This window comes from Pagrus pagrus (assembly GCF_965226575.1).
Source record: "Pagrus pagrus genome assembly, chromosome: 12".
NCBI lineage: Eukaryota > Metazoa > Chordata > Actinopteri > Spariformes > Sparidae > Pagrus > Pagrus pagrus.
The window spans coordinates 8,289,783-8,311,019 of NC_140196.1; the positions used below are offsets into that span (position 1 = coordinate 8,289,783).

The window sequence follows — 21,237 nt, forward strand, 5'->3', positions numbered from 1 at the left end:
ACGGCCTGTGAATAATGTAAATCACAGGTATGATGAGTAAAGATGAAAAAACTTGACGTGAAAAGAAAACTTCCTGTAATGAGTGAACTGACGGCCGACAACCTCGCCTCGTCACTTCCGTTTGAAAGTCATTCCACTTTAGCCAAGGACTGTGTGTGTGTGTGTGTGTGTGCGTGCGTGTGTTTGTTTTGCGTAGGACACAAAGCAATGCGAGAGGTATACAGTAGACACAGTCCCACACTGAGCTTTGTAGATATGTGGCACTCTCATATCTGTTTATTGATCAGAGCAGATGTGCGTCAATCAATCTTATCTGGGCTCCACACACTCTCCAGCTAACCTCCAGAGGCAGGCCAAACCAATACCGCGCCACACTGAGAGCCCAGAGCTACTCATATTATCATCAGACACCTTGAGCAAATTTTCTCCTTGTACGTGTATGTGAGTGTGGGAGAATATCAGGGTGCAGACCGAAAAAGGTGCATTAGAGGACAGGCGGAAAAGACAGAAAGCGATAGCTCGCTCTGAAAACCAAGATTAACCTCGCCTTTATGTAGGCGGCATTATCTATTCCTCAGAACTCCGTCTCCTGCACATCACACCGAGACAGAATCAAACCTCTCGCCATCTGTAAAGTAGGCTGCACAGAAGGCTGGCATTCGCTACAGATTAAGAATCAATGCTAATGCGCCTTTCTAGTACACCGGAGGTGGATGTGATCAAGGAAGAAGTACGACACACCGTGCTCAGCAAAACGCATGAAACACAATCAATTCAGCCGTTCCAATGATGTGGAAAATCTGTGATCCAGGCTACGCTGATGCCTTGTTATATGTGAGCTTAAAATAGAACAAATACATGTCGCCTGTCTTCACTGAAGTGATTTGTTCATGTGAGTAGTCCATCATTTTAAAAGCGAGTGAATGATGAAAAGCAAAGGATTTGAAAGCAGGGTGCTTGAAACTAGCAGAGGTAACGCTCTCGAATAGCAAGTGTAGGATGTTTGTGATAAATGTCTCTATTGTTATCCATTACTTACCTCGACATACGTTGCCATTGTCTGGCTCAAACCCAGCCTTGCACGTGCAGCTACCGATAGGAACCATCCACTCTCCGTCTCCATTGCAGTAGAGCTTTATGGGGACATCTACTTCCTCTGAGTTGGGAATGCAGATTCCTCTGGCGATCACCAGGGAGGTGCTCTCAGCCCCCGTCATGGTCTCTGGAAAGATCGCAAAGTTCTGCACCACACTCGGGCACTTCTTATAAAAGACCCTGACTGACAGCAGAGACATGCAGGCGCCATAGTCCTGAAAGGCCAGGTAGAAGCCATTTTTAGACAGCGGGCCGAAGCTCCGCACTTCTGTGTTGACTTTCATTAGGCGACCGCCAAAGTCCACCTGCGAGAAGCTCTCATCTGCAGCGATGGTGTCCACCTTGAGGTAAGGCGCCTCCATCCAGAAGGCGGTGCCTTTAGTTGCAATGACAGCGTCAGTTTCATAGTAGTAGAGGTTAAACGTCTCCTTGCACGAGCCAGGGACGTTGGGGATGGAGCTGCAGTCGCGCACGGTGAATCGAATCTCCACATAGATGCGCTGTGCTCCACGCCGATCAATGAACGTGGTGAGGAGCCAGTTGTTTTGACTGGGCTCGAAGACGTTGCACACCTGGTAGGTCCTGATGGTGTTGAGGTTTTCGTCGTAGCCGCTCACCTCCTCCCACTGCAGAAAGAGAAAGACAGAGAAGAGTGCACATGGTTAATTAGTTAATCATTGGTGAGAAATCTGTGCTGCTTATTTCTCATTTTTTTGAAAGAGAATGCTAATATTGGCTGAGCCACAGAGAATTTGTACACATATCAGTAATCTCCCTGAGGCACTGAATTTGAGTAGACTTCCTGGATTAACAGAAAAAAAAAAAAATCAGCCAGTCGAGCTGTGGGGCTTATTTATCCATCGAGGATACACAAATGTCCTTCTTTTTCTGAATCACAAATAACTTCTTAAGTGCAGCAACAGCAAAAACACCACTTTGCCGTCTTGTTCTCTAAATACGCTCAACAGCTGTAGTATGTGTACCGCCACTGTATAAGCACAAACCCAGTAATTACTTTGGATGCGCTGCTATTTGCCATCTACGCTGAGCGTGGCTGGGCACCGAGTTGACGCATTATAAAATATGGTGTGTAACAAATTCGAAATTATGCACTATTGAATTTCAATTAGACAGTCGAGGGCTACTACATGGCAGCCAGGAGCCTGATGAATGGGTGGGTCTGATGGAAAGGCATTTGCTTGCAGAGTGAAATACACCGCAGGCCATTTCTCGCAGGTGTGACCCAGAAAGTATGTTGGATGAGCTTTAAAAGCCCCTTTGGGTTATTAATCCTGTGCACCAAATAATAATGAAAATGCGGCATTAAAATTTCACTGGAATCACTGAGATCTGGGAAGAGAAAAAAGCTCAAATAAATAGAAGCTTGCGTGGAAGCTTTCAGATATAAAATATATCAGAGTAACTGCCCAGCTGGACAAAAAATTCTAGTCTGAATCACAGGAAATAGGCTGCAGGTATTAGGGTCAGGGGTCGGGGTCTGCCATTTACCGACTATTTCAGTAAGAATCCTGCCCTTTTACTATCCGTGTGTTGACGTTCAAAGTCCTCATCACTACCTGAAATAAAAAAACCCTCTAAACTAGCAACCTTAACGCTGAAAATGGTAAATTGGATCATGGCCTGCTTGGTTCCTTTGTGGGGATTAAGCCATTTTAATGCCAGGGCTCGTCTTCCATGTGCAAATATTCCACCGAAACAAGTTTACTTATTTATATTAATCCATTAATCCATGCATCCTATTCTCAGCACCATTTTAGACGATTGTAACTGGTGTCAAGAAATCCAAGCAAGTCAGACAGACCCCTACTGTGTACCAGAACGGGTTCAGTCAGTAGTGTTGTAGTTCCCGAGATTTGTCTCGAGCATTGGTCTGGATAACAATAGAGACATTTTGAAGGTCTCGTCTCGGAATGAAGCACCTTTTTCATCTCATCTCATCTCAATTTCAATTTTGTGTTCTGTGAGTGTTTTGTGATCGTGTCATGCAGTGTAGGAATCGCACTGGGTCTGGTCCTGCTTTGGTCTTAACCCCTAAAAGTCTTGTTCTTGCCTTGGTCTCGGTCCACTCTGGTCTTGGCCTACACCTGGTGTTGGTTTAGGTGGTCTTGACCACAACACAGACAGTCGGACCTTCCTCCAGTGCTAAAACGTGCGAGACTGGGTCAAAACCAGACAGTATACTTATAATCTAAATGTACCATTTCAATTTGTGAAGCTATTATCATAACAATAGGTTAAACTTTGGCATACAGCAGCGGAGCAGACAGAAAAAAAAAAAAACATAAGGCTGCATGCATTGCGACAGCCGCATAAAAGCTCCACTGACTCGAAATGAATAATCTGCAGAGTACAAAGAGTAATTTGAAACAGTTTTGAGTTTTTTTTCTCCTCTCAGATCACTTCCACTGTCTGTTTCGATACCATTCTTTCTACTCCTATTTGAAGCAACAGCTCGGCTCGCAGATTTATTTCTCCAAATTCCCACCCCACCAATGATCCAAACAGCTGTAGGCGAGGAGAAGTTAATGAGGTCTATAGTGGAGTGAGTGGGCCTCCAGTCAGTTCATGTTTCTTGTGTGCATATATCTCCTGGTGCTTCCTCCTTCTCCTGACCTTTAAAGCCCCAGCTGCTCAATCAGGCCTAATGGAGAGGAGAAGACATCAACTCTCCACGCGCAGCCCCAACAAATGGAAACGATTCAGAAAAATCTTGAACTTATGCACGGCGAGATGTACAGGATGCATGCGAGCCGTCAAATTTGGGGCTGGAAAAAATACAAAAACTATGAGGGTGATTTAAGTGTTTGGCCCGAGGAGTACATGGCAGTATTTGTAAAAAAACAAGAAGGTTTGGGCCAGGTGGGGGCAAGGAGAGGGAAGGGGGGAGAAGACGCATGGTGAACAGTGACACCGCTGACATGATAAACGAGTTTACAGAAATCTGAGGTGCAAATTAAAGCCTTTTCTCACCGCTGCTCCCTCTGTGCCCACTTCGCTGTACTCCTCTCCCCCCTCCTCTCTTCCCCCTTCTGCTCTCTCCTCTCGTCTCTGCTCTGTAATGACCATTCATCAGCATTACAGGAACCTGTCCCTTTCAGCACTGCCTGTTCATTAATACAGCCCGCCCTAGGCTCCTCTGCACCCGTCTGCTCCGGTCTAGGAGGGGGTCCTCACTGCCCCTCGTCTAGCCAAATGACCACCATCTTTCACGCCAGAGAGAGGCCCGGGGCGTCTCCAATAATGCCCGTCTGAAATCTGTCCAGAAATTCATTGGCTCATATAATAATGAACTGCAATTTTTCTATTTCCTTCCCGGCTGATATTCGCTGCCGCCATTGTGTCAAAGACAAACAAAACTATTACAGGTGCGTCGGTTACTTAGCAGAAATCACACACGGCGACACGATTTCCTTCTATCCCTTCATTGTTAGTATTCATCTGCCGTCCACGTCTGTGTGTTTTGTGTGAGTGCGCACAGAGATCGTGCTGTTTATAATTTGATGGTTTACCGACCACATATTGATTTGCTGGCTGTTGTTTTGAAAAGCTCGAGGCTACATGCCACATTTCTGCTTCTGTAGGTCCAAAACATTTGATTACCCTGAGTATTAACATCGGTATCCATTATCTCGCATCTTTTATCATTTTCTCTCTTTCAGCGCCACTGAAATGCATGTGACACGTGCATCTCAGACTCAAGGACGCCATCTACATAGGCAGCACATGCCTTGCAGTCACATCATCTCTCTACTTGCGTTTTCCCTATTTTCTATTTCTTTCCACTTCCGCAGACCTTTTACATCATTTAAATCAGATCCATCTCCCGCACCACTCTGTGACACTTCTCTGACCTTGCCGGAGAAGAGAGAAAAGAAAAGGTAAAAGGCATCATCACCTGTCACCTTACTGATAATGGAATTCCCTGGTCCTTCCATCCATTTCCTCCTCAAGGATTTGTATATAAAATAACACTGTTAGTGCCATGCTGTGTAGCCTATATTTAGTCCAACGGTTATGGACCTAAGCGCAGATGAATGTTCCATGCATGTATCATTCATATCGGCTCAAGGTGAACAAGGTGGAGGCTTGAGTGTGATTGTCGTCGTGTCGCCGAGTGCATCTTCTCTTTTCGTACTTCAACCCACCAAATGTTTCCCGTATGTTCGGGTGATAAGAGATAATGTTCTCTCTGTAGCAGTCGGGCAGGAAAGCAGAGCGTTGCAGAGGATATGAATGTGGAAAAAAAAAACAAAAGAATACAGTGGGTGGAAGCTGACCAGCATCGCTTTGAAGAGTATTTTATGTGACTCAATAAAGCCAGCTCTCTCTCAATTAGTTTTAATGTACACATTTCTGCGTCGCACTATTTTATCATTACCGATCTCACTGGGCACAAACTTTCTTGCTGATGAAACACCAGACAAATATTGAGAGCATCTTTACACAACACTCATTTTTACGCCAACCAAATGTACCCATTGGCTCCACTCTAATAGCTTTGCTTTTGCCACTAATACAGGAGACACTCTTCCCCTGCCCCTGATTGTCAAGTGTGCCCATTGTGTGTGTCATTATAGCTGCTCTGTTTTATGGGCAGTAGCGAGGAGATGGAGGAGCTATGGATTCACAGAGCGCTTAATGTTTGTGTTAATGACCAGTCACAGCTAGCTGAGCTGGAGAGGAGAGGGCGGAGGAAAGAAAAGAGAGACAGAGTGAGGGATAAAAGAAAAACACAGGAGTGGAGAGGAATCGAGGGGAAGGGAGGGCGGTAATATATTCATGCTGATGTTCCCCTTCCCACAGCCTCAGCTCGCTGCCATCAAGCCATCGATACTCTGCCCTCATAAAGGCCATTCATCACATTGATCGCCATTACCTTCAAAGGCTAAAATAACACAGAGCAGCTCGGATGGCCACAGTCTTGCTCTAGAGGGCCGCAGCATCCAGCAGCGAGCTGGGGACAAGCAGAGCCCCAATCACAGAGCTGAGAGTAACCTATCAGAACATGGATGTAACACCTGCGGGCAATAATAGGAGAAATGGGCTGGACTAATGAGTCATTTAGAGCAGGCATGGTGGGAACATGACAGGCGCTATCGTACACATGCTGCACGATTCCAGTCAAGCTGCAACTGAAATAACAAGAGCGACTAACAGTATTACAAAAGGTCATAGCCCCTTTCTACCACAGAGGCTTTTTCAGTCGGAAAATGGTTACCCGGAATCCTTTTAAGGAACTTATCTTTGTTTTCAACTTCAGAAGCCTGGATGTTAAATGCATCCCTGGGCCATCACATAGCCCTTTGCTACTATAAGAACTTTTTCAGTACAAATATGGGGACTTTTTCAGGAAGCTTGGGAATTTTTTAGGAACATAACCTGCTTTTCAGCTTAGTAAACATATATCTTAATGTAGTGAAAGCTGTCATATCGCCCATTTACACCACAGGAACCTTTTCAATACAAACATGGGGACTTTTCCAGTAACCCAGGAACCTTTTTAGGAACTTCGAAGGTACCAAGATCTTACTGTTGTCCCTGGGCTGAACTCAAATTTTCCTGAGCTGCCCTTTGAAACTTAAGAACCAAATCAATGGCCTAAGGGTGGCCATGGCCACCTTTAGGCCATTTCTAATGGCCATTGCTAATGGCCTGATTAGTTACACACAAACCTGGCACAGCTTGTGTACAGAAATCATTCACACAGTCCTCAGCAGTGGGTGTCACTAGTATTTTCAAGGTTACTTACTAGACTTTTTGAGTGTTGTAAGACGGAGTGAGATGAAGAGAGAGTGGGTGAATGTTGATCGAGCGAACCTGAATTGTGAATTTTATTCTATTTTCTAACTATCTAAAAAGTAAACCAGAAAACACCAAGCAGATCATCACTGTTTTGGAGACTGGTGTTTTAGCTTATTGGCAGTTGCAGTGCCTTTAAAGAGCTGCGCAGCAGCAGATACCAAAGAACATTAGTGAGTGTGTAGCTGTTTTTTGTCAGCGAGGAAAATTGATGTCTCCAGAAATCTTCTAATCTTCGGAGTTCTTCAAATGCTTTGGAGTGATCAAACATTACCTTTAGGCTGTTTCCGAATTTGGATCTTAAGTTTCATTTTTACAGGGACTAGGTAGTGGAAGGGTGCCAATGGTTGCCACAAAATTCATTTCAGAAATAAAGTATGAGCAACAAGACTTCTGTCCTGATGCACTGTAACTCTACCCTCAATCATACAAACCAGCCAAAACACTTGGCAGTAGTGGGTCTGGCTGTGGCTCGGGCTTAACTACACACACATGAAGACGGGTCTTGACTACTTTTAGCTCATTATTCAACTTCAGTCTATTCACGAGAGACTGACTTGAATAGAGAAGCATCCACTGGGCTGATCTTTGACCTCACGTCTGCCGCCTGATTCTCAGTGGAGTCACACACACAAAATGCTTTTCAAATCCATCAGCACCACTTAATACAGCTACATGCTCAGACATATTGAACACAGATGGATGATGAGCAGCTCAGAGCATTTCCACATTCCTCGTCTGAGAAAGGTCTACAAAATGCCATCGCAAATAGTAGATGAGCGTCTGGCAAGTGTTTCTTGAACGGCCGTCAAAACTCCCATTATTCAGTCTGACGATGGGGTTTTCCAGCAGGACCCAAGGCAACAGATGTATTAAACAGTAGACAGCGCTGGCCAAATGGTGCCGCTCCACCGCCACCGCGTTCCCCTCGACTTTGTACCCCGACTCCACTCTGCTGATGCAGCTTCCACCTGAATTTTGTGTGCCTTTTTCAGTTAAGGCACTCGAGTTGGAGCTTGCCCTTCAAAGCGACACCGTCAATACAAGAGGTCACTTTATTTTTTCATGTTCCCCAAAGGACCCCGGGACTAGAACGTGTTTATATAGTGTTTTGGCCAACAGTATGGCGAGGGTGTTGTGCTTACATCTGTAACCCCAAGAGGAATGGCTGGCACATTTGCGAGCACTCTCTACCCAAGAGTTGTCTGCTCATCTATCACTGCAGGTCTAAAACATGTAGGCGGAGGAGAGCAGGAGATTGGTTTTCATACTACAGGCCTAGGATGGACATTTCAATAATAAGCCTATTTGTTATTCATGACACCGCATCACTGTACTGAGGCTGGGAAAGTATACCTTTACAGAATCCATTATTTTAATAATTAGGCAGGAATAAATCAGCATTTAAAGAGCCGGCTTTTGATAAAAACGAGAGAAGAAAAGAAAAAGGAATAGCACACGTGCGAGTGAAATTCACATTGACAGATTTGAAAAGGCCAAGGTCTCAGAAGGACAGTGGATTATAGGTGGACATGAAAAGCTGAGATAGGGATTGAACTCTTTATGCCCTTGCTGAAAGATGCTCTTCTCATTTTGCAAAGCTCACCGCCAACGGTAATCACAAGCCAGATAGCTTTTTCTTTCCAAAGGCTGTTTCGAATCCCTCTGACTTAATGAGGATATTTGCATTTCAACCTTTGGGTCCGTTCCTTGAAGTCGATAGAACGGACATGTCATCCGAAGCAACAGTTGGTTTTCGCTTTTACCAACAACCGCAGCTGGATTTACTCACAACCCCTCACAAGCTTCGAGACACATGCTCACAGCCTCTTGTAAATTCACATATTCTGAAAGCTACGCCTCATCTCCCACCTCACACACACACACACACACACACACACAACCAGGCTGCAGCCTCTAAAATATGCAGTGGCATGATTGCTATTATCATTTCTGATCAGCTGTGTTATTGAATGAGGGCTGCTGTCAGGCCAGTTGCATGGGAATGATTATTTTGCGGGGCATCTGTGGCCTAGTTCCGCCTGGCTGAATGTGATGGATGGGGAGGAAATGGTGATGTCTGAAACACTCCCAAGTCCTGCCAGATCCCAGCCACTCTATAATTACAGTCACACAGTTTGACTGAGCCCAGATAAAACTCCGTCCGCATGAGACTCATTGAAGAGCTGCTCCCCGGCCACGCCCTTGCCCCCGATCAATGCGTTTATTGAACCGACGTGTTAAGCAACTAAGATTGATTTGACATTGCCGAGTATAAAACTATCAGGGACTTTTTTGTTTTGCTGGTACTGGTTGCTGTCATACCAAACTCTATCTGAATGTGTGCTTGTGAGAAATTGTTTGCAATTTGGTCTCATTACAAGCTCCCAAATGTCTTTTATATGCCTTTCTTCTTAGATCCTGAAAGTGATTCAGATCATGTGGCATCAAGCAAACAGCCCACCCAGGCGCCCCGCTCTCCATCTCCTCCATCCAACTTTTGTAATATCATTACTAACGCTCGCATTTTCAATTATGCTGGTTGCTTTGAAGCCGGCAGCCGATCTGCTGGCCTGAAGATGTTTTTAGATTGAGTCGCTAGTAAACACAAACCTCCTTGATATTGTGGGAGTTACTAAGTGTAGCTTTCTACTGTTCGCACTTGAAATGAGCACACACGCCGTCTCTTTTTTCAACCAAGAAGAATTAAATTTAAATTTTTAACTGCAGGCCTTTTTTCGCCTCATCATTCCTACGGAAGATTTAAAAATAAAATCGAATTATTAAGACAAACATAAAACACAGAGATCGGTGGGCGGAGGAGCTTTTGCAAGGTTGCTTGATGTTGTAGGTGGGGAAACAGAAAGGAGTGAATTATAGAGCAGCTGATGTGTAAAATAGAAAGAAATGTACTACATTTCTTCTTGAGATGACTGTTGATCTGCAGTCTTGATGATTTTAGGAACATATTTATTCTACTGCATTGCATTTCTGGTCCTATTGTGTTTACACTGTGGCAATAAATGCCAGTGCTATCCAATTATTTATCTTAACAGCTGAAAACAAAAGGATAGTGATAATTTGCCCTCATCGATCAGATCCGCCCACACCGTCGACTTACTCAAGTCTTGGCTCAACACATTTCTTTTACTCACTAGCATCTGAGCCCTTCTGATCTTTAAAGCCTGCTTGTTCAATGTGTTTGTGTTTTTCTATGCTTTGTATATTTCTGGTGTTGATCTTTGATTCTCTGTGATGTGTTTTACTCATATCTGCCGTTTTTGGGCTTTGTATAGCAAAGCTGTTTTTGAATGTGGTGTATGAATGAAATAATCTGAAGTGCAATATGTATTTGTAACCGCATACTGCTAACTTTAGCTGCTGTTGGCTAGTTGGCTCAGTTAGCTGTGCAGCTAGCAGTTTTGAATGGAAGTGAAGGGACCAGGGGAGTGTTTGTATTTACACCACTAGTATAGGAGCTGTCAAACAGTATGGGCCGGGGCAAGCAATACATAGATATCAAGTCAGAACTGCTGTTTCTTTACATCCTGTTGATAATTAGTTGATCTTTGAAGGTTTTCAACTAAAACTCTTACAGATTGTCCCTTTAAACTTAGTTTGAGCAGGTCTGTGAGGAAACAGGATTTGTTGTCTTGATTCAGGTATTTTCAGAATTACCATTTAAGGAAGGAAAATAAATCAACGAGAGGTTCGGAAACCTCCATGAAGTCAACAAGGCATTTAAAATTACAAAAACAAGGTTAATGTAACTGTGTTGAGAGAGACAGAGAGAGAGCTGTTCCTTGAAGGCTTTTATCTCACGATGCACCTGGCGACACCCACTCAGGTACCTTTTAGAGAAACCATGCCGCTGACATCGCCTCGGAAGCAGTTCAGTTACCAGTAGCAACATTACCCTGAATCACCCTGTGTTAAAGGCTCAGGCGGTGTGTTGTGTAGAAATCTGAGACCCTCTCCAACCTTATGGATCTATTGTGGAGGATGATAAGAAGGAAGGCTAAATGAGTCACCATCGCGGTATGTTAAAACTGGAGATGTGCGATGTACCAGCAGGTGTGCCGAGAGAAGAAAATGTCTAAAAGCAGAAAACGAGCAAGAGGGAGAGAGAGAAATCTGCCGAAGAACAGAATTTAAAGAGTATGAACTTAAATAATTCAGAGCGGACGAGAGGAATGATAACGAACAGGAATGGGACGTTCTAACAAGCGATAAAAGAGAGTGAGAGAAATGCCAAAAAGAGGGAGGCTAAGAGTGAAAGCTGTCACCCTGCAGACTCCCTGGTCCCCTATGGCTCCCGGCGAGGCCATTTAGGGGCAAGCCACAAAGAGCGTGACAGCAGGGGACAGGAGAGTGGCAAGGTATCAAGGCTTTCGGGTACAAAGGGGACCCTGCCTGTCTACATGTATGTGTAGGTGTGGGTGTGTGTGTGTATAAAAAGCCCACAAAGCATGACACTTGACAGCCCTATCCTCCATACACAAGGTAGGGGGGAGGCTTGGGCAAAAGGGAGTCTGAGCTCCGAGACAGGCAAGCTGGAGTGAAGAAAAGCAGGGAAAAAAGAGTATGTAAGAATGGGAGGATTTAAGAGCCATTTCTGCCGGCTGTGTAGGACTGCTGATATAGCAGGTAGGAGGTGCTGGGGTAGACTCACAATACCTCCCCACACATATAAGTCAGCCTCCAGCCACTCCTCCGAATTCACACCAAATTAAAGATAGACTCATTTCTCCTTCTCCTTCGTTTTTGCCCTGGTTCTATCACTTTGTTCTTTTATTTATTCTCTGATGAAAAAAAAGAAATGTCCTCGGTTTCCTAATACATCCAAGAGAATTCTTACATGTGAAATATGGAGGGGGAAATCCACAGGAAAGGAATCAATAATTGAGGTAGCCACATTTCAAGGAGGGAAGTAGAAAATGGAGAAAAGGTAAAAGTGAAGAAATAGTGGCACAATTTCAAATTTATCCCGTCTTAGCCCATAAACATGTTCTATTGTGATGTTCTGCTCCGTCTAAACTATACACAACGTCTGCCTCGCAAATGAGATTGGGAACGTAAATGAAATCTTACCTTACGAATAAACAAATGCTGAGAGCTAAAATGTGATATGAGAGCGGTTCCACAGAAAGCAGACTAACAAAATTATACGGACGCAAACACACACACATACACACACACACACACACAATCACTGCATTGTGATCCAAGCCATTCGCTGTTTTACCATTCCGGCCTTCATGCTGAGCAGAGATGTCTGCGTCTGAGTCCAGAGCAAATTCAGCTGTCTGGCTGCACACCTAAATCACACTCAATAACCGTGGAGGTAAAATGAAACAGGTCTCCCACTGCTCTGACAATGTCAGCTGTGTGTGTGTGTGTGTGTGTGTGTGTGTACGTAGAAGAACAAGCCTGCAAACACATTCATTTTTCTTTTTTTAAACCACAACTCATTTCTAAAGAGTTTCTAAGGAGTCATAATGTGTGAATGTGTGAATGTTCTCACACACGTGTGCAGCTTCCACCTGTTTGTGTACGGGCGTGTGTGTGTGCGCATGCATGCTTGTAATGAAGGCACTCTTCTCACCTGGCCGCTGAAGCGCAGCAACATGACTCACTGTCGTTTTTCTCCTCTCATTCTATTTCAGCTCCGGCTCTGCCGGTTCAGAGTTCACCTCCATCCCTCTCTCTCTCTTTCCTTCAAGCTCATCCTCCGTCTTTTTTTCCCCTCTCCGTCTCTCTCCGACTCTTCTCATCTACATTCAATCAACCCCCACCTCTCCTTCCTCTCTACCTTTCGCTCTTTCATTTCACTTTGCTTTTCCCGCCTGTGTTCCCTTCTGCCCATTGAGCCACTGCCTGTCTGTCTGTCTGTCTGTCAGGCTATGAATAATTGAGGTGTATTGAGTCTGGTCAGCAGATGGTGAGATGGCTGTTATGGATCTATCTGTGCTCTTTAGGAATTGCTGAGTGTAGGCTGACACCTGTCCAGTTAAGGCCTGCAGAAGCTTTGCTAAAGCACAGGGCACAGCGGGGGAGCAGGTACGGCTCTCCTCCACCAGCACCTGCACTTGTGCACGCTCCCATATGCAGGTGCAAATATGCAACAGCACACGTAGGCACTTACGAATATGCCCGAGCACAAACAAGCCCACATGTGAAAAATATAAAGCAGGTTGAATACAAACAAACATGTCAGGGTGAGATCCTCTCCGTCTCCATCCCTTCTTATGCACCTGCTGCACCAAAGGACAGAGGGATTTCTGCAAAATCTCCTCCTGATGTTTCTGCTTCCGCATCCCTCCCCCCGCGCCTTTTACTGTCCGTCGTCTCCCCCGGGCGGTTATCCTCCACGCCCCTCTGTCTGCTTACTTGGCCCACTCTTTATCCCTCTCCTCCCAGAGCCCCTTACAGCCACAGCAACCTGCCCTGTTTCTCCACGCTTGACAGCACCCACAGCCTCTGTCAGCTCAGCCACCACTGCCCTGCCGAGCCCATAACGACCCCCACCAACCCCCAACACCCCTCCCCCCGCAAGGCTCTCACCTCAAAGCCTGGACTCCGTCTGTGACCTCCCGGAGTCACATGAGTTAACCCGAAGCTCTCCTCCACACGCAACACCCACAGCTGAATATTGCACATTTACACAGCTAGTTTTTTTCTTTTCTTTTGCCCTGTTGACTCTTACCCTCCATCACTCCGGTTCCTCCTTATCACTCCCTCCCCACCCCCCATCCTGACCCCGTGACCCCTTTCAGCTCCTCCACCCTCACAACCACATTTCTCTTCCTGGCTTTTTCTTCCTCCCTCACTCCCCACTCCCCCCAATCCCATCTCCCCCATCCATACGAAAGCAATTTCTTCCAGGTGCCCCTTTTTATCTAAATAATTCAAGAATGATGCAGAAAACAAATTAAGATAAAGAAACGTTGGTTTCTTTTCTCTAAGGGTCTGGAACTCCCCGGTGTGTTACATCTTTTTCAGGCTGCCAAGCTGTTTGACCCTTTTTTCTCTTTCTGTTGTTTTACAGCTGATTCAGTCACCCACATTTTTGGTTTTACTTCAGAGAACTCTGCCTGTTTTTGTCTCATAAATACATATATTTCCAGTTAAAAGGGGTTTTAAGTTGTTATCACTGCTTTAATGGCGAAGATGAGAGAATAGCTCATAGACATTATAACAAGAGATAAAGGATAATACACAGGGGCACATAAGGGCTCATTTTGTCTATTTGACTTTACCTTCCTTAACTCATAACATGTCTGGAACACAACCCAGCTTGTCACCTTCCTTATCTCCTTCTCTGCACAGTGTCTGTGCTTACATTATGCACTCAGACAACCGGATTACTGTCAGATAACACATTTATATCCAAAACAAAAGTGGGGTAGCTCTTAAATCCTAGCCTCAGTTTAGTTGGTGAGCAATCCGACTCATGTCTGTCCCCTGCCATGTTCTGAATCTGTACTCTTAAATATGATTCAAGTTAACATGTTATGAAGGGAATCAGCATGTGGACTGTCAGCACAGTGATAGGTTCTGCCGTGGCTGCACTTACTGTGCACTTGTGGTTTGTTTTTTTTCTTTTTTTCACATGTAAAATTATGCAATGGTTGAAGTTTTTAATTCCTTTAAGGTTCACTTTAATTGTTTTAGCTAAAAGCTTTGCTACAGGTGCAGACCATAGGCTACTGTACATGAGTTATGTATGTGATGTTGACACACCATCTGAAAATACATATCCCAAAAAAAACTTGCAAAACAGAAAAAACATTACATTATGATTAGTATTACAATAACACATATTTAGTACTTTCACGATATTTCAAATAACACACTCAAATACCGCATTTTAAATGAACTGTACACTGAAAAGAACTGCTACTGTTTACCTACAGTGATAAAGAGGTTTTTCTCTCATCCCCAAGGCTTTCTCCAAATAGCTGCTCAGCTAAATATGTGAAAAGCCAACTCAATCTTTGTGCATTATTCATATTTTCAGAATCAATATCTGTTTTTATCTTACTAAATAAACAGTACGATGCTCAACAATTGCTCTGTTCCCAGTAAAAAGGGCAAGAGAAAACACAATGGACCTAATTTACTGTATCAGTAAAACCTGATTCTGGTTGTGTTCTTTTACCGACCTATTATTTTATAATTTGTGCCTCTGAGAGACTTTCCTTATTTAGGTTTTGCTTTCATGCACATATAAAGACTCTTAAGAAACCTGGTGAAGTCTGCACATGAACATGAAATCATGTTGGCTTCAGGATAAATTCATTTTGTTAACTCGTTGTGTCATCACTTAGGCTGATCAAGAAAAGCGGGTTTGTTCATAAGATGACGTTTAGAAGCCAGGTTACAGTTTAAAGCTCAGAACGATCACATTCGTAATCAGCGCACGTACATTAGTGAGGCCGGTGTGTGTGTGTGTGTGTGCACGTTATCTTTCATGTCTGCTATGTCACATTGCCACCTGGCAAGTTCAGGGTTCATTTGCCTTTCTTGACTCCATATTTTATTTGTCACAGGGTAACTGTCTAGCTGAGAGGAAGGAAGGAAGAAAGAAAGAACGAAAGATGGAACGAAGTAATGAAAGAAGGAAATAACAAGGGAAGGAAAGGAGGAAGGAAAGAAGGAAGGAAAGAAAAAAAAAGAAAGAAAGAGCTCGTAATTATGAAGGTGAGACAGAAAGGGAGGAATAAGACATGCGAGGGGAATATTGTAATATTGTTTGCTGTACACATCTGCCTTTCCTTCTGAGCTCTCCTTCTCTCTGGCAGATGCTATCATACGAGTGTGCGTTCGCATACCGCCGCGGCATTATACAGTACATTCACATGGCCGGCCCTGATACGTCCTCATGTTTACACCGCTGGAACTAATGACACCGCTCCTGCAATCCTTCAAAATTAACCCTTCAGGTCAGCCGAACGCAAACACACACACACCAGACACACACGTATACACTCGGTATGAACTCCTGAAGGAGAAGTCACTAAAGAAAATTAATGAGATGTATCGAACAGTACAGGGACAACGGAAGTGTGTGCATGTGCGTTTTCTATGGTTGTGTTTGTTAGAGAGGCAGTTTTCAGGTTCACAAACAGACAACAACTGACCATTTAGCCCCTGGCCATAGACACATATATGCATTATTAAAACCGGTATCTGTCAGACTTGTCAAAGCGCAGCGTTTAGTCCGTATCTTTAAATTGACACATCCGTTCACACCCCCCTGCAGGCTACAGTCAACACTTTCTTTCTGATTTACCTTCAGCGACGACTTGACACTCATATAAGAGATGTGGTACGCTCGAATAAATATCGCGCCTCTCTCACTATTAATTATCTCACATTAACCGTGTTTGACGCAATCATCTTTAGCTCTCCCAGAACTCCACTTAAAACCTGCTGAATATAGTGTGTGTGCCGAGAGTGTGAGAACTGTACATTTACACATGCTGCATCTCCATCATCCGGCGAGGTCAAGGCAGCTGCGGAGTGGGGCTAAGTTCTTCCAGTGAGCGGCATGAGTGTATTCTCCCTTCAGCAGGTCTCTCCTCGCCTGAACTTTTACACCAGCGCAAGCTTAAAAAAAACTATTCTCAACACAGACAAGAGGCTCTGTGCGCCTGGAGGCTTTCTGAACTGAGCAGGCTTCGATGGAAATCGCACTGTAGATGTCTCTGCTCGGTACGTCTTGCTGGATATTTCCTCTTTGCAGCGGGAAACAATGTGACAGCAGTGCGAGGCTGCATGAAAAAAAAAAAATCATGTTTGTTCCATTGCATATTATGTAAGTGTGATGAAACGTGTGTTGACCCAGCTGATCCCTTAAAATGAAAAAAGACAGACCCAGCCTTCCGGGTGAGCAGCACCAAGCAGAAGATCAACGTGAGGGCTGTCGCTGGGAGGGAACTCTCCCTGCAGTAATTTGACCGTGGGACACTATTGTGCCTGTGATTCAGTGAATTCGGGGATATCGAGTGGCCAAGAGAGAATCCTCAGGCATTGACGTGCTTCTGCTGTGTTGACTGTGGACACAGAGTTTGCTTATTTCCTTGTCTAATTTAGGCTGGCTCTCCCCTTTTTCAGTGCATTTAAAGCCAAAATCTTTGCAAACTGTCAAAGTGACATTTAACTTTGTGACTGGAGCAGCTGCCATTTGTTTTGCGTCTTAGAAAACAGCCTGAACTGGACATTAGTGACGTTGTGTGTGCTTTTTGCTTGTCATCCTTTGCTTTTCGTGTGGTATTTCATATCTGTCAGTGATCGTGTCTGCCTCCAGTTGCAACGCAACGACTGAAGCTGTGCAGAAAAGTGTCTAATTCTGAAAATGGAAAAGAAATGAAGCAGTTTTTGTTCTGAGTCAAGCTGACGATTGTCAGGCCACTAAGCGATTACTTAGCTGTGAGGCACTGAGTTATGCATCCTCACCAACGCATAATAAAACATTCAAAATCAGAACAGAAACACACAGTGCGGCATTCGAAACAGAAACCAGTTATGTCGTTTTAATTACGATGGCTGATCTGCAACATAATCAGTTGCTCAATTTAAGAAAATGTAGACAAAACGACAAATATTAATTCTGGTCTCTGCTGCATTATTTTGCCCATATCAATATAACTTTTTAAGACGCACTGTGATGCATACAAGGAACACAGGCAGACATGAGCATGATCTCAGCTATGAGATCAGGTTAACAATGGAGCGTGCACATGTACACACACGTACTGGTATTCACATAAAATGAGGACACAAAGTTATTCCAGGTTCCAGGTTGTTTTAGTTAGTACTCCTTCGGGGAGAAAAAAAGGTGAGCCGCTACACTCTCCAATACTTAAACAGAGCCAAAGCCCTGTTCAAGAGCATTAAGGGCTCCCTTTATACGTGTGTAAAATGCCTCATAAAGACCCAAAGACCCAGAAAATGCGGGGAAACAGCCATTGTCTGTCCCGGATAGCTCCTGCAAGACTCAAGCTATCAGTGTTGGTCTACGGAGCTTTTCATTGAATTATTGAATTACAGCACAGAGAACAAGGCCTTAAAACTCTCTTTCGCTCCATTAGTGTGATAGGGCAATCATACCTTTGATACTGGGATTCTTTAATAAAAACAAAAAAAAAAAAGAAGCAGAAAAGAAATTCTGATGACTTGGCACTTTCTTCAATTTCCCACTCCTTTCATGTGCATGAAACTACCTGAAAGTTGGAAATAGTTTCGCTAAAAATCTGAAAAAAGCCCTGAGCTTTTCCATCCTCTTAGCTCCTCCTCCCCCGTTTCATCCTAATATCTCCACTTCCCTGCATAAATGTATCATTACAGTATCATTATGTCTACGGTATCCCCCCAGCCTCCATTTACAGGGACTTAGGTTCTGTGTTCTGGGGCTTACGTGGACCCATTATATCATTAAGTCATTATGAGCTGGGACAGAGAGAAAATAATACCCATAATAGGAGCTACATTGGGCTCTACTTAAGTCTATGCTCCCATCCTGCCTGCCTTCCTGCCTATTTGTCTGTCTGGCTTATCTCTATGTGTTTCATGTTACGCATCATCCCATAAAGCTACACAGAGAGTAACTTCTGAAACTGTTTTTTTTTTTTCTTTACTCAGCATGCGTATGTGTTGGCAATGAGTGACTCACCCCAGAATTAGGATACGCCGTCCAGCCCAGTTCAGCTGTGGCCACCCGAGTGTCCATCACGGTCTCTGCACCACAGAAAGAAAAAAGGGGTAGAGGGAGAAGAAGACAGCGGTTAGCCTCAAAAAAAGCTATTTTGAGTATCATTCCACAGAGTTGAACCGCATTCAAGCCCCAGTGATCACTTGACACTATCATCAATGAACAGAGAGGAGACGAATCCTTCACGGTGTTTCATCCATCTCTGCTAGACTTCTGTTAAGACAAGAGACATGGGAAACAAAGCCTTGGCGCTTTTGCTGGAAGGAATGTCTGAGAGCCTCTGTCATGCTGTTAAACGCCGAGCTTTGTATTGTGTTCTCACTGTGCGAGCGTGAAACTACAGTATGTGCATCCCGCCTCTGTTCGCGAGTGTGTGCGGGCATGCGTCCGCACGAAACGCAGTCGCTCGTGTCAAAATAAGTGGCTATTTTTTGTATGTTTCTTGTGTAAGCGTGCACATGTCAAACACAGCATGGGTTTGCATGCGTGAGCGCTGAACTTTTGTCACATTGTTTACCCGGAGAAAGCGGATTTCACGAGTGCAGAGACAGCCCCTCGGAGGCGAGGCCATTGCAGTTTGTTTACTCCTGGCGGGGACATTCCCTGAAATCTAGTACAGCAGAGGGCATTAATGAGAAGGGGGGTAAGATGCCTTGTGTTTCTCCGTGATTTTCTGAACATTCGGGGAAAAAAAATCTCAAGATGCGCCTCGGATAGCTATATGGCACACTGGTTGCACACAAAATGAGGCGATAAATAGTTACAACCTGGCACGGAGAGCAGCAGTTTTGGAGGGGATTTGAATTTATCTATCTCACTTTGGACTTCTATTACATAAAGTGTCATATCTATGAAATATAAGAACATAACCCATTCTTGTTCCCCCCCTCTCTTGCTAATCCTCAGTGACACGCCATAGACAAATATGTCTGGCGGCTCACCCAAGAAGTTTGTCAGCCCTGGTTTGATTAATATCTGCCTTGTTGGCACACTGAAAATCTGGAAACCTCATATAGCTCCGGGAGAGAAGAAAGAAGTGAGGGCAGGTATCACAAACCACAGGTCTCTCCAGCCTCAGCCTCTCAGACACGGATTTATGGAGTGACATGTTGGCCTTAGAAGTGTAATGATAGATTCATAATTCCCCCTGCATCAGACAGTTTATCCTCTGGACTAAACCTTCCATCTTATTGAGAGCAAACCAGGGCATATTTCACGTTTACTTGATGTCCCCTGCCACAACATGCCCTCGGCCGCGTTTGTTGTGGCCAAACAGATCAAAAACTGGGAGACATAAGAGCGAACGGTATGCCTGGGTGATGATCTGGAGCAGATAAGCAGGGTGTGTGGGAATTTTTTCAGAAGAGCTACGGTTGCTGTGTCTTTCGCTTTGGACACCATCCACCATCACAGCAAAATGGTCGGCTAGCGACGCCCACACGTGTTGTTGATGAGGGAGAAATCTCGCTCTGATTGCGCGCAAAAGGCAGAACCGGCAGACGCTGCCCTCGTTCGAGGAGAGGTTCCAGGCCTCGGCAACCCCTCCCTTCGACGGGGAAAGAAGCATGCGCGCCCGCAGCTGTTGCTTGTTTGAGATCACGCTGAACTCGCAGTGATTTAGAAATCATTCCAAATGATGGAGCACTTGAAGCCCGTCATCTGCAGTTCAAGTGGTCTTGGTTAAAAAACAAGTACACTGAGGATGAGTGACAAGCCACCGGTAGGCAGGAAAGAGGCCTTTCATTCTCAATCTCCACTTACAGGGAGAAACTGTCCTCAGACATGAAACCAATTAGCCTAGGTAATTCAGCCGCACACACAAGCGCTTGCACACGAACACACACCGGGACGCGCACGTGCTGCACACTCCACGCCGCACACTCGCATTCACCAGCCAACACGGAGAGCAATTTTCTGTGTACACCTACAGTGACAGCCTTGTTCACACCCGTCTTCCATCAGAGTATTTCAATTTCCCTAAGATCAGCCTCGCCTTGTCTAGTTTCCACAGCCAGCCAGCCAGCCAGCTCCAGCCTGCCTGCCTGTACGACTTGCTGTCAGCTGGGGAGATAGGAGCATGAAACAGCCCTCAGCACCAGCCAGCGTTCTGGGGACTGCCAACGCTTTCTCTGGGGAAATCACAGAAGCTTTAGTCAAATCACACAGGCAGTTGGTAGGCCATTTTCCATTTCCTTTTAAAAGCAAGGAACTGGGCGGGGGTGGGGGGCAAGATGGTGGAGGTAGGGAAACAAAAGAAAAAGGTCAAAGGCCCACGGGAGAGGCGGCTGAGTCGTATCATGTGACCCGGCCATTAGCCGAATATCAGAGCTGCAGATGAGTAAATGGAGTATGCTAAGTGGTTATTAGCAGCGAGGTGGGGCTCACGGAGGCGTCACGCCATAGCTCGCACACCTGTCCACCGGCACAGGGGATTTAAAGAATGTCCCCTGTGTACGTGAGTTTTTAAGTGAGCCGTTATGTGAACCATTCATCCATTTAATCATAAGTGAATTTCGAGTGCTTTATTTCAAAATGAGCTGCCCACATTAATTAGAACAGCCAGAGCTTTCAAAATTACAAGAGGCACATTTCGGTTTATTGATGAA

At 44.8% G+C, this 21,237-nt stretch overlaps 1 protein-coding gene across 2 annotated transcripts in view; it reads right to left on the reverse strand.

Annotated features, from left to right (window-relative positions):
- The window catches only part of ephb1 (EPH receptor B1), a 189,341-nt gene that overhangs the window by 119,749 nt on the left and 48,355 nt on the right, over window positions 1-21,237 (reverse strand). For both annotated transcript variants that reach the window (XM_084369678.1, XM_084369677.1), the window contains exons 2-3: window positions 18,593-18,657; window positions 1,040-1,721 (exon numbers count right to left, since the gene is read on the reverse strand). In XM_084369678.1, coding sequence (XP_084225804.1) covers window positions 1,040-1,721; window positions 18,593-18,657 — 747 coding nt within the window. The remainder of the gene's footprint in view (window positions 1-1,039; window positions 1,722-18,592; window positions 18,658-21,237) is intronic.